The sequence below is a fragment of the Grampus griseus genome, assembly GCF_964374135.1.
Source record: "Grampus griseus genome assembly, chromosome: 21".
In the NCBI taxonomy this organism is placed as follows: Eukaryota; Metazoa; Chordata; class Mammalia; order Artiodactyla; family Delphinidae; genus Grampus; species Grampus griseus.
The window spans coordinates 6635438-6650123 of NC_139015.1; the positions used below are offsets into that span (position 1 = coordinate 6635438).

The 14686-nt window shown below is 43.6% G+C and overlaps 2 protein-coding genes across 5 annotated transcripts in view; one reads left to right on the forward strand and one right to left on the reverse strand.

The window, feature by feature from the left end:
* The window catches only part of ANGPT2 (angiopoietin 2), a 54034-nt gene extending 40054 nt beyond the window's left edge, over window positions 1-13980 (forward strand). For all 4 annotated transcript variants that reach the window (XM_082680481.1, XM_082680480.1, XM_082680483.1 and 1 more), the window contains 4 exons: window positions 4521-4622; window positions 5176-5342; window positions 9696-9826; window positions 13029-13980. In XM_082680481.1, the coding sequence (XP_082536607.1) occupies window positions 4521-4622; window positions 5176-5342; window positions 9696-9826; window positions 13029-13189 (561 nt within the window). In that variant the 3' untranslated portion in view covers window positions 13190-13980. The remainder of the gene's footprint in view (window positions 1-4520; window positions 4623-5175; window positions 5343-9695; window positions 9827-13028) is intronic.
* MCPH1 (microcephalin 1) overlaps window positions 1-14686 on the reverse strand; it is a gene marked incomplete at both ends in the record, with an annotated part of 219396 nt that overhangs the window by 104440 nt on the left and 100270 nt on the right.

Sequence of the window (14686 nt, forward strand, 5' to 3'; positions counted from 1 at the left end):
AAGATTAATACTTTTTTTACTGCTTTGTCAGAGACATCCTGAAGTGAACTTGGCTTTTTCCCCCCAAACAGCGAGTGTGTGACCGAGGAACACAGTGACTCCGGCGTGCTCTGCACCAGTTAGTTCATTCCAGGGCACTGGCAGTTTCACCCACTAGTGCTTTTGTACCATCAGTGCAAATGCTGTCACAGCCCCAAATGCCAAGGACATGGTTATGGAGACAGTTCCGACCCTTTGGACTTGCTGCAGGGGGCTCAAGGCTTCCCTGGGTGGGCCATTCATACCCCCATCTGATGGGCTGGAAGACTTAACTCACACCATCAACGAGAGCAGGTCATTTTCTTCCCAAGTACCTGGAGTTTACTTCAAGGTGGAAGCTCGTAAGTGAACCAAGAATCAGAATTTACCGTCAGGAGAAGCCAGTGTACAGCTTAACTCGGTTTTCCTTGGATATTCTGGAAAACTTGCTTTGGGAGATGTTAAGCTTTAGATGAGAAAAAAAAAAAGTCACTTCCCCGGGGAGTATTTCAATGTGGCTTTGATAAGGTAAAACAACATTACATGAGAATCAGTGTGAAGTGTTACAGAACCCTGGGATGATATGCTAAATGCCTGTAAGTATGTTTACGTCCAACTGTAAAGGCAGCTACACACTGAATGAACAGAAACACTTACAGAAAAGGCACTTGACGCTGCATCAATGGAGACTTTAAAGGCTCCTGGAAGTATCATCTCTTTGAACTCAGGGTTATCCTCAGTATGTAACATGGTCATAAAGGAAAACACTTTAAAAATACAAACAAGGGCTTAAAGATGTGGAATTTCAAACAGTAACATACACTTGATTTTGAATTTAAAAGATAAATATTCGATGTATCTTGAATAATAGCACAATATTCTTGTGCTATTATTCACGGTAAGACTTTCCAAAGAAATCTTTCGAATTCATTCGTGCTGCTTTAAATCAACCTTGAAAATCAGTTAATGTCCCTAGCACCCTAAAAGCAGTGTATTAAGGGGAGAAAAAACCCAAATATTCTGTTGCAGATGAAAAAGTAATGAGCAGACTCTATACTAAGCCCTTCAGTCCCCTGTGCTATCTGGTTCCCATGCCAGCTCTTTGGACGCTGTTGTCTGTCACCAGATGTCGGTCTGTTCTGGGTCTGGAGGTAAGGGGACAGAAGTGACCTGAGCAGGAGAATGGAGAGTAGAGTGGGCTGCTCCCTGATGCAGACCCAGAGGGACTGTGTAATGTTTCCTGCCTCAGCGCCTGTCCCTGCCCCAGCTCGCCGTACCAACCCCAAAGACCTCACTGCCGGGAGAAGAAGATATACAGCTCTGGGGTGATGTGGTCTCAGGCCACGGCTGGAAACGTTAGGATTTATATATGCCTTTTACACGTACGCAGTGAAAACAACTCACTGACACAGCCGGGAACAACAATCTTTGAAGCCTCAATGTTTTCATCTCTAACATATATGGTCCAGATGAGTCACCTCTGGATTCCCTTCCAGACTTCAGACTCCATAATTCAATCTGAGGAAGGCCGATAGATCTGGGTGTAAATTCTGACTCTGCCAACGTGTGCCTCTCAGCAAGTCACTGAACCTGCGTGAGGCTCCCGTTTCCTGATCTGCGACGTGACACGATGTCCCCTGTCTTAGAGAGCAGTTTCGGGGTGATGATGGAGATGAGCACCCAGGACAGGGCTCGGTGCTTGCCATCCATTCAACACGCAAGGACTGTGAGACAACCTCTCTGTGGGCCAGGGCACCTGAGCTTGGCCTGCTTCATCTAATTCAAGGAAAGAATGTTCAACAGATCTCTGCGCAGATCTTTCCCAAAGAGGCCTAAATATCATTTCAACCTTATTTTTGAAGAATTCATTAGGTTTTTGTACAAGATAGGCATTGCAAGATGACATTTATCAGAAGCATTAGGGTTACATTTTTGCTAGTTAGAGACATAAGAGCTTCCTTCCCTACATTTCCCAGGATACCTGACGCCTAATGTCGATCTCTTTGCTCTTTAATCACTTAGTCACCATGGCCTCAGAGCCGAAGCATAACATTTAAATCAAGCGCTATTTGCTGAAAGAAATCAAGCTTTAGAGCGAGATATCAGGTCCCTGGACCACACCATGGTGTGCTCATCAAAAGTATTAACCGTCCTCGGGTTTGCTGTAGCTTAGCAGTGAGGTCATGGGCATTATCTGAGGACTTATGCTTTTCCGACCCTATGTAATCTACTTCACCATTTTCATCTGTACCTTCTGGCTACGTGGAGAACTCTACTTGAACACTATCTTGCTCCGGAAGCCTCATGAGCCAACTAACCATGATACTTCGGTGTTTATAAATGCTCTGTTCTTTTTCTTAAGCTGGACAAAGTAATATTAAGAAAACGTTCCCATGATCCCATCATTGTCCCTAATGGGGTGAGAGGATAGTATGGCTCAGACCCCAGCTCTTGGTCTTCACTGATTTGCACAACAAGATGGACTTGTTCTCTGATTTAAATATCAGCAACTGCATCAGGGTGATTCTGACACTGAAGAAGCAAGTATTAGAATGAGGACAGGCTCCCTGAGAACAGTGTGCCGTCCTTTTACCCGCTAGCACGCCTTTTAGGACACAGGGGCGCTAACATGTGTGCACAGGACTGCTCAGATCAATGGAGCTTATTCAGCTAGTTTACTAGACACGTTGACAGAAGTGAGCAGTACGGACCATCTTGTGGACCAGAGGCGAGTGAGAGGCAGTATTATTCATGAACTGATTTCAACGTGGAGCTGCATGGAGGGCCTTCTGACCTATTAACAAAACAGTCAGGTTTCTCTGTTTTCAGAAGCATGGGGGAGTAGAAAACACATCACAGAATGAGGAAATTAAAGAGACCTTATTCAAATCCTATATGCTACTTAATAGCTGAATGACTCTGATCAAATTAACCTAACTTTACCAAATCTTTTCTCCTTTCAAACATGCAGAATGATAGTATCACAGCAGAGTTGCCATGAGATTACAGATAATATACGGAAAGTACCTAGCCTGGTGCTTGGAACAGAGTGATGCATAGCAATGATAACAACCATAATTAATAATAATAATAACGTCAACACAGAGAGATAATAAGGGGTTATATTAAGCAGATCGATTTCATATGGCTGATTAATTTAAAATGGGGAAATCATCTTATTCTTGATAAATATAATCTTCTTTCATGGAACACGTTTCGAAACATGAGGGTGACTGGGGAAGCGATGACGGGCCGAGCGTCCATCCTGGAGAGAGTCTGGAATGGCGGTGGAGAGCGCACAACAGGAGAAGCAGTGCTGGGTTCCAGCTGCCGCTCTTGGTTCCGCTCGAAACAGGATGGCCAACAAGCGCTTACAATGAAAGGGCGGGTCCAGGTGCACTCTGGGTTCTCCTTCAGCCCCCATTCTCCAGGATTTCGGCTCACAAATGCAGTACAGTTGACGTGTAAACTTACTCTGCCAAAATTATCTCCATTCTTCCCCCCAAAGACCATGGAAGACAACAAAGGAAGAATACTGCTAATTGCTTTTGAACCTTAACTTTCACATTTACTACCTTGTAACCTGTAAGGAAATTCATCTTAACTTTTTGGAAAACGCCTTCGTTCTACTATAATCTCATTATTTAAAACTATTTGTGTAATCTTATTTTCGGGGGTTTTAAATTTCATAATAAAACTCCAGCTGAGTTGAAATTGAGCATGCATGCTCCTAGCCCAAGGAAGAATCCTGTGTAGCGAACAAAGTTTAAACCCACCAAGCCCGTTTAAAAGCAGAAATCAAAAGAGCTGGGAAGAGAAGTAACAGGGGCAGTGAGCAAAGTGCAGAGAAGCATGAAGTCAGGGTCTGTGGGGTGGAGCTGCCAGGCCCCTCAGGTCACACACACACAGCAGGTACACGGGAGCCCCCGGTCCCTTGTTCTGAGGGATGAACCAGGAAACCTGACTTTGATCCCACACATGGAGGAAGCCGAACAGCCCCATGGCATCACAGGAGTCTTGGAAACCCCACAAGGCAAGAGTCTCCCTTTTATACCACTCTCTGGAGAGTCAGTCGGGACTGGCAACCATCATAAAGGTTTTCAGGGCTGTGAACACGAGGCGATGGATTTCTACAGGCTGGAGATGAGAGGTTTGGGGCCAATCTGCCAACACGTCCCATTCCCAGCGAATCTCTAAGGAACAGCGATCTCAGGGTCAGCTATCGGGGTGGGTCTTTAGCCTAGAACAGATGATGACAAGGTCCTAGTTTCATCGACACATCATGTTATATTACTGTTTACTTTTCATCATCATTTTAAATTCATGGTTTTCAATTTCTTTAAAATCCTCTGCCTCTTGGAAGACCACAAGATTTACCCCAGAGAACCCCATCAGCCCTGGTCTTATTATAAGTATCTCCGTTCATCTCGTTTCTGTTATTTAAGACAAAGACCCAAGTCACGCACATTTCCCAGGCAGTAATTGTGCGTTCCTGTTTGCAGGCTTACTGTGACATGGAAACAGCTGGAGGTGGGTGGACAATTATTCAGCGACGTGAAGATGGCAGTGTTGATTTTCAGAGGACTTGGAAAGAATATAAAGTGGTATGAATACTCTTTAAACCATCTGAAAATAATTTTCTTTGCGAAAACTAACTTTGAGAATGTGCAGGAACTTTACCACAAATCTAAAACTAACCAATGACTTTTGATCATTTTTTTTAACCAAAGGGTTCTTTTTAACTGGTGTTTCAGTCTCCCCGTTAAAGAATGGTCCTGCTGCCAATGTAATGTAAACTATATATCAAAACAAAGGCATGCGAAAGTTAAGCTTATTTTTAATGGTGGGCTCAGCATTTTTTGGTAAACTGTTTCATCGTGTTTCACACGTCTGTAAACTGAGATGTTTATGATATCGGTGGTTCCCCAAGTCGTTCTAATTATCCCAATACTAATTTCCTTCTGGTAACAGCTTAGTTTCCTAAAACTGACCTTTTAAAAATCTTTCTTATATGGAAGACCCCAAAGTTTCATGGTACGGGAAGGGATTTCTGTTGAATATTGAATGGTTATTCCGTGTTAAGTTGATGGACTATTGATTTCAAATACATGAAGAAAAAATAAATGAAGTAAGTGAATTTTACAACTTCGATTTCAGGGATTTGGGAACCCTTCAGGCGAACACTGGCTGGGAAATGAGTTTGTTTCACAAGTGACTAATCAGAAACGCTACGTGCTTAAAATACACCTGAAAGACTGGGAAGGGAATGAGGCTTACTCGTTGTACGACCATTTCTATCTCTCAAGCGAAGAACTCAATTACAGGTAAGGAAATTATATGTCACTGAAAAAGTTAAAGGACTTGCTGGGTGATGACTCCAGAAAGTCAGAACCCCATTGTATTAACCAGAATCTAAATTACTCATAGGCTACCTTAAGGGGGAAAAACATCTTGTTTCTTAGAGCTCTTTGCCGCCTTTAGGTAAGTTGCTCTAGTTTCAACATTCGAACTTTAATTTCGACAATATAAGGAAGGCTTCATGAGGACAGAATTTTGCCTGTTGTGTTTGCTGTGTAGCCTCAGGGCACAGGTGAACCCTGTGTGGCAGATAATGGGTCTTTAACAACTGTTTGTAGAACAGGTGAATGTTGTGTCCCTATAAAATGCCATGCCAATACCACAACAGATGTATACCCATGACTATACTGTTTTCTTCCAGAAGGTTTTAAAAGTTAAATCTATCTTTTTGAAGTTTAGACATATTCAACTGTTATGTTCCATCCCAAAGTCAGGATGAGTTGCCAAGTTCAAAAGAGGAAGGATTAGGTGGGCAGTAGGTAGCCAGACCCTCTGCCCTCTGCTATAGGAAGATCATCTGATTCACAGCACTGCCTCAGTATTTACCTACCTCCTCCCACCCACTGGACACAGCTAATCTTGAATGTTCCAAGAAAAGCACAGGCAATTTTGACTGGGACTTTACTCTTTGGCTCTAAAGCGCCCAGAGAGTAGAGACAGAGCAAAGGGATCTCTACAACCTGCTGTGCCAGGCAAGGGCAGTAGGCACGTGCACCTGTGCTTTACAGGGAGAGGGGCTCAGACGTGCGTGTCGACGGCGGCGCAGAGCAGGGCGATGGGGGGCCTGGTGGCCACACGGGAATTGGTCTGAGAAGGCACAACACAAGGGTTCAGGCACCAACACACCCTGAGGGAGTCTAGAGGGCTCGGACTGGTGGTGTTTGGGGGTTTTGGTGATCATGGAGCACACGTTATGAAACACCAACTCTGAAGTCAGAAATAAACAAGCGAAGTTCCACAGGAACGTCACAGGAGACAGGCGTCAGCTGGCCTGCCGTCCCGTCTAAACCCCACTGATGCCCGACTCAGACCCTCTGCTCAACAGAAATTCCAAGATCTGAGTAGTTTGGGAAAAACCCACGATTTCAAAATCCTTGAGCTGGCTTCCTTGGGGAGGTGCGCGATGGACAGCACGAAAAAACGGGCCGAAAGCCAGCTTGCTGACAGCCACCTGAGAACTGCACAATGTCCAGTGTCCTGCTTTATAAACAGTGGACCAAAATTCGGAAGCATGTTTTGAAAACAGATAATGTACGACAAGCTTCGACATGACTTTTAAGAAGTCAGTGAAACAGCCCATCAGCTCTCATTACAGAAAGAGCCGGCTGTCCAGGGTGGACGGGAACTCAGATGAATGAAGAGATAGGTGTTGGGGCCTCACTGCAGCCCAAAGTTGACTCCACAGATCAAAACTTCAATGAATTTTTAGACATGAGTGGTTGGTCATTGTTTGACCTCCAAGCTAAATATTTTTTCAACTGGCAACAGTTAGGAATCTACAACACAGGAATTAAAAAAAAAAAAAAGCACACACAAAAATTAAGGATTAGACTGTTTATATAAGAAGATTTTATAATATGGGTCATTACCCTTGTATGCTGACATTATAAAAATATTTTAAACTGTGATGGCTCTTAACAGATATTTCCTTTAGAAATGCAATCAATTTTTGGATATGCCATTTTACAAAGCACACAGTTGTTTAAAGCTCAGTTGAATTTACTTGGCAGTATAAAACAGATACTACACTGAAAAAATTATTATCCTAATAAAACATGTCAATGTGATAAGAAAACTGGGATGTGGCTAAAACAATAACTACAGATGTTTCAGAATGCCAATTGTATGTAGCAGCTAAGTTGTTTTTCACTAAAGGAATTTTTTCCCAAATGTAGGAAAACTGAAAAAATATACGTTACAAGAAGGGATAAATGCATCAATAGACTATGATTATTTTTACTAAAACTAAAAACTACTTGTATATTAAACCTTAAGAATTGGTCACTTTTCACAAACATTCTTGCAATTCTATACAAACACTGAGATTTAATTATTAAATGTTGGCATTACCTCTCCTTTCACTCTACTGTGATGTAAAAGCAATCGGTACCAATTTCAAGTAATTTCAAGAACGTGGCTATTCTTAACAATCAAATTTTACAAGAAGGCAACTTTAAAACAATGGGCCAGACTCCCCTGGTGGCACAGTGGTTAAGAATCCGCCTGACAGTGCAGGGGACACGGGTTCGATCCCTGGTCCAGGAAGATCCCACATGCTGCAGAGCGACTAAGCCCATGCCCCACAACTACTGAGACTGCACTCTAGAGCCCACGAGCCACAACTACTGAAACCCACGCTCCCTAGAGCCTGTGTGGCACAACCACTGAGACTGCGCTCTAGAGCCCACGAGCCACAACTACTGAGCCCACGTGCCACAACTACTGAGCCTGCATGCTGCAACTACTGAAGCCTGCGTACCTAGAGCCCGTGCTCCACAACAAGAGAAGCCACCTCAATGAGAAGCCCACGCACTACAACCAAGAGTAGCCCCCGCTCAGCCCACGTGCAGCAGTGAAGACCCAACACAGCCACAAAATAAAAATAAAAAATAAAATAAAACAATGGGCCATACGGCAGAAGGATCTAAAAAGATACAACTTTTCTCACAGAGACTCATAAAACATAGTATTCTCCCTTCTTTTGCTTTGGGGAAATTTAATGCGTTCCAGTAGAACTGAGATTGTTCAAAGGAGACAGGAGAGTTCAAAGGAGGAAAAGCACGGGGAGTAGTTCATTTCAACCCTACCTACGATTAATGAGAAGGGCCTGGACAGAAATTAAAGTGTTTCAAAATCCCAAGGGTGAGCAGAACTTACAGGAAGGCCTTGCAGCAGGTATGCAGAGGCTGTGCTAGGGCCCAGAGTCATTTTTGAAGCATGAGGATAACCCTGAAATTCAGAAATTCGATCAATGCCTGTGATGAGGCTTCCAGAGCTACAGTACTACAAACAAAAATCTGAGTTACCAACACAAACGTTACTCAGGACCAGCGCTTTATGGAACTCACTGGATATGCCCCCGTGCCCCCCTTTTCACAAGTGCCTCCTCGATAACCAAGCGCCCCTGTGAAGGGGCGCAGCAGCGTGGAGCCCTAACGGAGGTGCAGTCCCAGCTGCTGCCAGTCCCAGCTCCACCACTTACAGCACGTGGCTGTGGACGAGCTCCCACCTCCGAACTGAACCTTAGCGATCTTACGTGTAAGAGGGGGGTGGCGCCTGCCTCTCGGGGCCGGTCTGGGCATTCCATGCACGGGCCCGGGACAGTGAGTGGCACAGGCGGGTTAGAGACACGCCCCTGGGGAACCTTTCCTCTCAGCTCCACCTTCTGCTCCAGCATGAATTCCAGGAAATCCTATTCCCTCCCAGATAGCTGTTAGCAAATGTGAGCAGGTGTTCCCGAGATGAGCGGCGGCGGCGGTGCTTAAAGTACAGCAGGAGTGTCCCTGGGATGGGGAGACCTCACGCCCCAGGTCTCCGCGCTCCAAGCGCCACACTGTGACATGGAGTTCGACACAGGCACCCGCGTCCCCTGGACCCTGCTCCGAGCTCCGGAGCCTGTCTGCCTGGGGCTCTCCTGGAGTTGGGCTCACAGACCTGCCCCTGCCCTTCTCCCCTCCTCCTTGGCAGGCACAGTGCTGGGGCGAGCCAGACTTCTGCAATCTGCTAAAAGCCTGGGCTATTATCTAGGGTCTAACTTAATAGTACGCTTATTCTTTCTCAATGTCTGGCAGGTTTATTAAAATACTATTCAGAAACAAGGCAAAGCAGCCACAAGGATTTGTTTTTCCACACAGTTCTCTAGATTCCTACTTCACATTCGGTGGTCATTCCTTGTTGTCTGCTGTCCTCCCCACACCCACCAGTCATCCTGGATTCTCATTTCTACAAGAGATGGATGACGCCTGGAGACTTGGAAAGAGGATCCCATCACGATGTATTTTCCCCTCTTCTGTTTACCTGAAAGCAGCAGGAAAATAAATGACAGGGCCCCCAAGTCCCCGCTGATGCCTCTGCAAGTGATATGCGTTGAAGGCTTCATGAAAACATTCCTCTTTGCCTAAGGATTTGATGATAAGTTGGTTCCTGTTTATACCAGCGCAAAAACATTTTGTCCAGAGTATGCACTAGTGCACTGAGCAGCATAGCACGTGTTTCTGTAGAATGAAATTCTTCGTTGTAAAAAACTTTCCACTATGATAAATCAACCACCCAAGCCAATTATGTTTTGCCTTTTTTTTTTTTTCTTTGCATGCTTACAGGATTCACCTTAAAGGACTCACAGGGACAGCCGGCAAAATAAGCAGCATAAGCCAACCAGGAAATGATTTTAGCACAAAGGACGCAGACAACGACAAATGTATTTGCAAATGTTCACAAATGCTCACAGGAGGTGGGATGACGTTTCTCTCTTCCTATTTGTATTGGCAAGAAAGGATTTCATAGAGGGAAAGGTTGGCTCTTTGGACTTCAACCTGTGATTGGTGACAATGTCCCAATTTCATAAATAGACTTACTTGCTCAATACAGGGAAATTTGTTTTTCGCTTTTTCAGACTGTTGAGTTTTACACACGAATGTGATATTGAGCTAGAATTGTCAGCAGGCCAACTGTGTCTCCTCAGGACCTACCCCTGGCAAGGAGAGGGGCCGTGTGATACTCAGCAAGCTCTCTGGAGTTTGTGCTGAGTATCAGATGTTGGCACGATGGTTTAATTCCATTTTGCTTTATTAAAAAGGTTAAAAATTAAAAATGGCTACCGAAACAGGGACATAGATTCATCAGTATAGAAATGTTTCCAATTAATAATTTATTGTTCCAACAAGGATTTTTCAGTTGTCTTTTTTTTTAAAGTATTTCATTAATGTATAGCAAATACTAATAATGCACAGAAAGTAGTTAACCAAGCTCCTTTTCTGTGCATCAAATTCAAATGAATGACTGTCCACTTTAAGGCCTTTACCTTCAGGCTCTTGCCTGCTACCTTTCATGTTAGACCTCTTAAAAACAACACACACAAACAAAAAGAGACCATACCCATAAGCAAATGTGGTATAACAGTCACTTAATGGCCACATGAGTTCTCAGAAACATTTCAGAGTTTAGTGACAGGAACCAACTGTTAGAAAACTTATTCTTCTGATTCCTAAAATTTTAAACGTGGAATAACTAAAACCAGTTAATTGTGATTGAGACCAGGAAAAAGTCGGGCAAATGCTGTGGAGTTAGTTCTTAAAAACACTGAAAGGTTGAAATCAGCAACAAAAATTCTGCCAACAGTGCAGACGAAATGCAGAGGCAAACAGGAAATTGGCAGGGTTTAATTTGTAGAGACCATGAATTGTATCACCAAAAATTCATTCATTACTCACCCAGGAAAACCAGAGGAAAGAGCTGCAGTCAATATATTTTATAAATACGAGGTACTGCATAAACAAGTAAAGGGTCTAAACTTGTCACGTGTTTGTACTGCAGTTAAGAATCATTTACGGACAAAAGGAAGGATTTATTTACAAAAATAATTTGAAACCCAGTAATTTTCAGGTCTTTAAAATGATACTGAGAGAATTAGGTTCCATTAAGAAAATCAGTCCTATGGTTCCTTAGAGAATATATTTCATGTATAAATAGACGTTGGTAACTTAGCTCTTCCCTATTAGCCATACTTACTTCAGTAATTTTTTCACCAGAGAAAGCTATTATGCTGATTGTGTAAAAGCTGCCTGTCTCTCCCATCCCACCACAGTAATCCTTTTTGAAGCCAACCAGGGGAGGGCGGGGAGGGGAGGGAGCACGCCGAATCCTGCTTCCTGTCTGTCATTCCCACACTGAGCCCAGATGTCCACGCAGAGGGTGGCGGTTTTCAGACCACCCGAATGTCAAGAGCTACTCAAGAGAGTATCAGTGCATTAATAACCAAGGAAACAACATATTTACTTACTCAGATCAAGATTTAGGGCTGAGAGTGGAAGTGGAAAGGAGATCGGGGAGAAGAAACGCAGCCCAAGAGAGACAGCAGAGCGGTCCCAACTGTAGAGGTCAGATTCCCAGCCGTGGTCTGGACCACAGATAAACCAGCATAATGACCAGCTAGATTTTTGCATAGACAGTAAATTCTATAGTTGAGTCAGACAACAGGCTCTGGAATGGACATATCTATAAATCTGCAATATTCTTGAATATTTTGAAGGTTTATGAGTCACACACACAAATGTCTTATCAAATCAACATTAATCTGCATCAACCTAAGTCATGGAGCTGTTACTATCAGGAAACAATTTAGGCACTTGGATGTAATAACGGGTGATCAGAGTTCAGTGTATAAATAATATAATAATTGCATCAGAATACTTTTTAAAGAAATAAAACATGCCCTACCAATACCTGTAACGTTCACATTATTGATTTCTTTTACTAGGTATGGAGAGATCGATAATAGTTATTTTAAAATTTTATATAAATGGCATCATACTGTATGTGTCCTTCCAACCCAATCTTGCAAAGATTTATCTGGATTAATGCTTGTAGACTGAGGGCATTCCTTCCCCTCCCAAACCCAGGGCCTCTAGGTAAGGGTATTAAAAGCCCAAGCCTGGTCCTTCGGGTGTAGGTGTGGATGCCCACTGCTCCGCCGCTGTGCCATGCAGCGGCCTCCCAGATCCCCCACTTTACCTTAGTGCACACACCACTATAGCTCTACATTTCCTTTCTGTCTCTGGGACTTAAACGTTTCCTTTTTATCTAGCTCCACTGAGTACTTAAAATTTGGGGTTACGTTTGAAACAAAAACTTTTTTTTAAAAATAAATTTATTGATTGATTGATTTTTGATTGTGTTGGGTCTTCGTTGCTGCGTGCGGGCTTTCTCTAGTTGTGGTGCGCAGGCTTCTCACTGCGGTGGCTTCTCTTGTTGCGGAGCACGGGCTCTAGGCACGTGGGCTCCAGCAGTTATGGCTCGTGGGCTCTAGAGCACAGGTTCAGTAGTTGTGGCGCACGGGCTCAGTAGTTGTGGCTCGCGGGCCCTAGAGAGCAGGCTCAGTATTTGTGGCGCACGGGCTTAGCTGCTCTGCAGCATCTGGGATCTTCCCGGACCAGGGCCCGAACCCGTGTCCCCTGCATTGGCAGGGGGGGTTCTTAACCACTGCTCCACCAGGGAAGTCCCCAAAAGACATTCTTTGTTAGGCGGAGGGGAGCCTGAAGCAGCCTGGTCCGCCGTGTTGCTGGCACCGGATGGAAGGTGATCCTGGGCCGATGAGAGCCACCCATCGATTCTTCGGGCTCTGACTTTTCCACACTTTCCACTGTCCTGTGGGTCTCCTAGTCACGTCTGTGGGTGACTGGCCCTTCCCCACAGCACAGGGGAAGAGGAGTAAGAAAGCACGTAAAAACATGTGCCCCAGGGGCTACGGTTCCACCAGTGTAGAGGTGGAAAACCACACTGCCACCTGCCAGGGTGGCACCCTCCACTCTCAAGAAGGCCCGCACACACCTGCTTAAAATGAGCAGAATGTGACTCTCGGATTAGCCAGTATTTGTAACTCCGCGGTGAGATAGGGCCACCTGGCTCCTAATTCCTTCTGTGTTTCACTTTCACAGGCTGGTGGTTTGATGCCTGTGGTCCTTCCAACCTGAACGGAATGTACTACCCACAGAGGCAGAACACAAATAAGTTCAATGGTATTAAGTGGTACTACTGGAAAGGGTCCGGCTACTCGCTCAAGGCCACAACCATGATGATCCGCCCAGCAGATTTCTAAATGCCTGCGCCCACCTGAGGAACAGTGTCTTCCAGTTTTCAAAGACTTCATCCCAAAGCTCTGAAAGACACAGCTGCATGCTGCCGCCCTATCCAGCTCGGACAGACTGCCCACGCTCCAGACTGAGGGGACCCGCGAGCTCCCAGTTAGAGCCCCATCAACGTCACCCCTTAAACCCGCATCACTCAACGAACCGAAGCACAACCCCCAACGAGCCACAGCCTGGCATGGTGACCTGGTAGAACGCCTACGGGAAGATAAATTTAAGCCTGCGAATGAGACTGACAATTTACAGGCTCTGTTGTCACAACCAAGAATGTTATGTGCGAGTCGATCAGTAAATAACTGGAAAACAGAACACTTATGCCATATAGTAGAGATAACCTTGGAACTGCATTCTTCTGAGCACTGTTTATAGACTGTGTAAATATCCATATGTCCTGAATTCAGCACCACTATCATAATTAAAAGGAAGGACCAATTCTCGAAGCCATAAAAATACACTATACATTCAGGGATTTTTACGAGAAGTGGTTATTAGCGGTTTAATATTTGGAGAAGGAAAAACATAGTTAACGCATTCTGACTCCTCCTCTTAGGGGCTTTAAATTTTCATTTTGAGAACAGCATATCTGCATAGGCATTGATAGGTTAGTTTTAAGTTAATGCTCAAATATATATATTTCAAGTTTCTGTGGTGAAGACTTTCAGGATCTCTGAAATTATTAACAGAAACGTGTTCTTTTAGTATATATGAAGATTGTACTTTTTTTTTCAGCCTCGCTGTTAAATATGAAGGGATTTTTAGTAATTAAATATAACTTATTAGGTGAGATGACCGCATTTAACTTTTATGATATTTACAACATTGTAATATGATTCTGAAACAAATGATTGTGCCTTGTGACAAGGAAAATCTTGATTTTTAATGATGAAGAAAATTATACATTTAATTTCATGACAAAGAGGCTTTCCTATCTTTTACTCACTATTCTAATACAAAAGTCTTTTTTCTCTTCTACTACGACGTATTTTAGGGAAGTAGGCTACAATGTAGTTTGTGGTTGAGAAAACCCTTCCATTTAAAACACTTACAAAGCTATACTTCTCAAGCTGGATTCACCCTGGAAGTTATTTACAGGAAAAAATAATTTGCATTAGTAACATTAACTTAAATCTTACTAGAATTAAACCACCAGCAAATTAAAAAAAAAAAAAGGTGTTCTGGGGCGCAAAACCAAAATCTGATATTTATAGCATATTCAAATGTTTACAGAAAATTTTGAGAGCACAGATTTAACCTCAGGACTGCAAAACCTTAAACTCCTAGAGTTTTAACTCCGTTTGAAGTTTTCATTGTACAATTAATACTAATGAACATTTGAGTAATGCTTCATAATTTAGAAGCAATTTCTCATATATTCGCTTTTGAGTCAGCTACTAGGAAGCTTAGAGCCAAATTTGCAGCCAGCATTTACCTGTATCTGTCTTCACCTT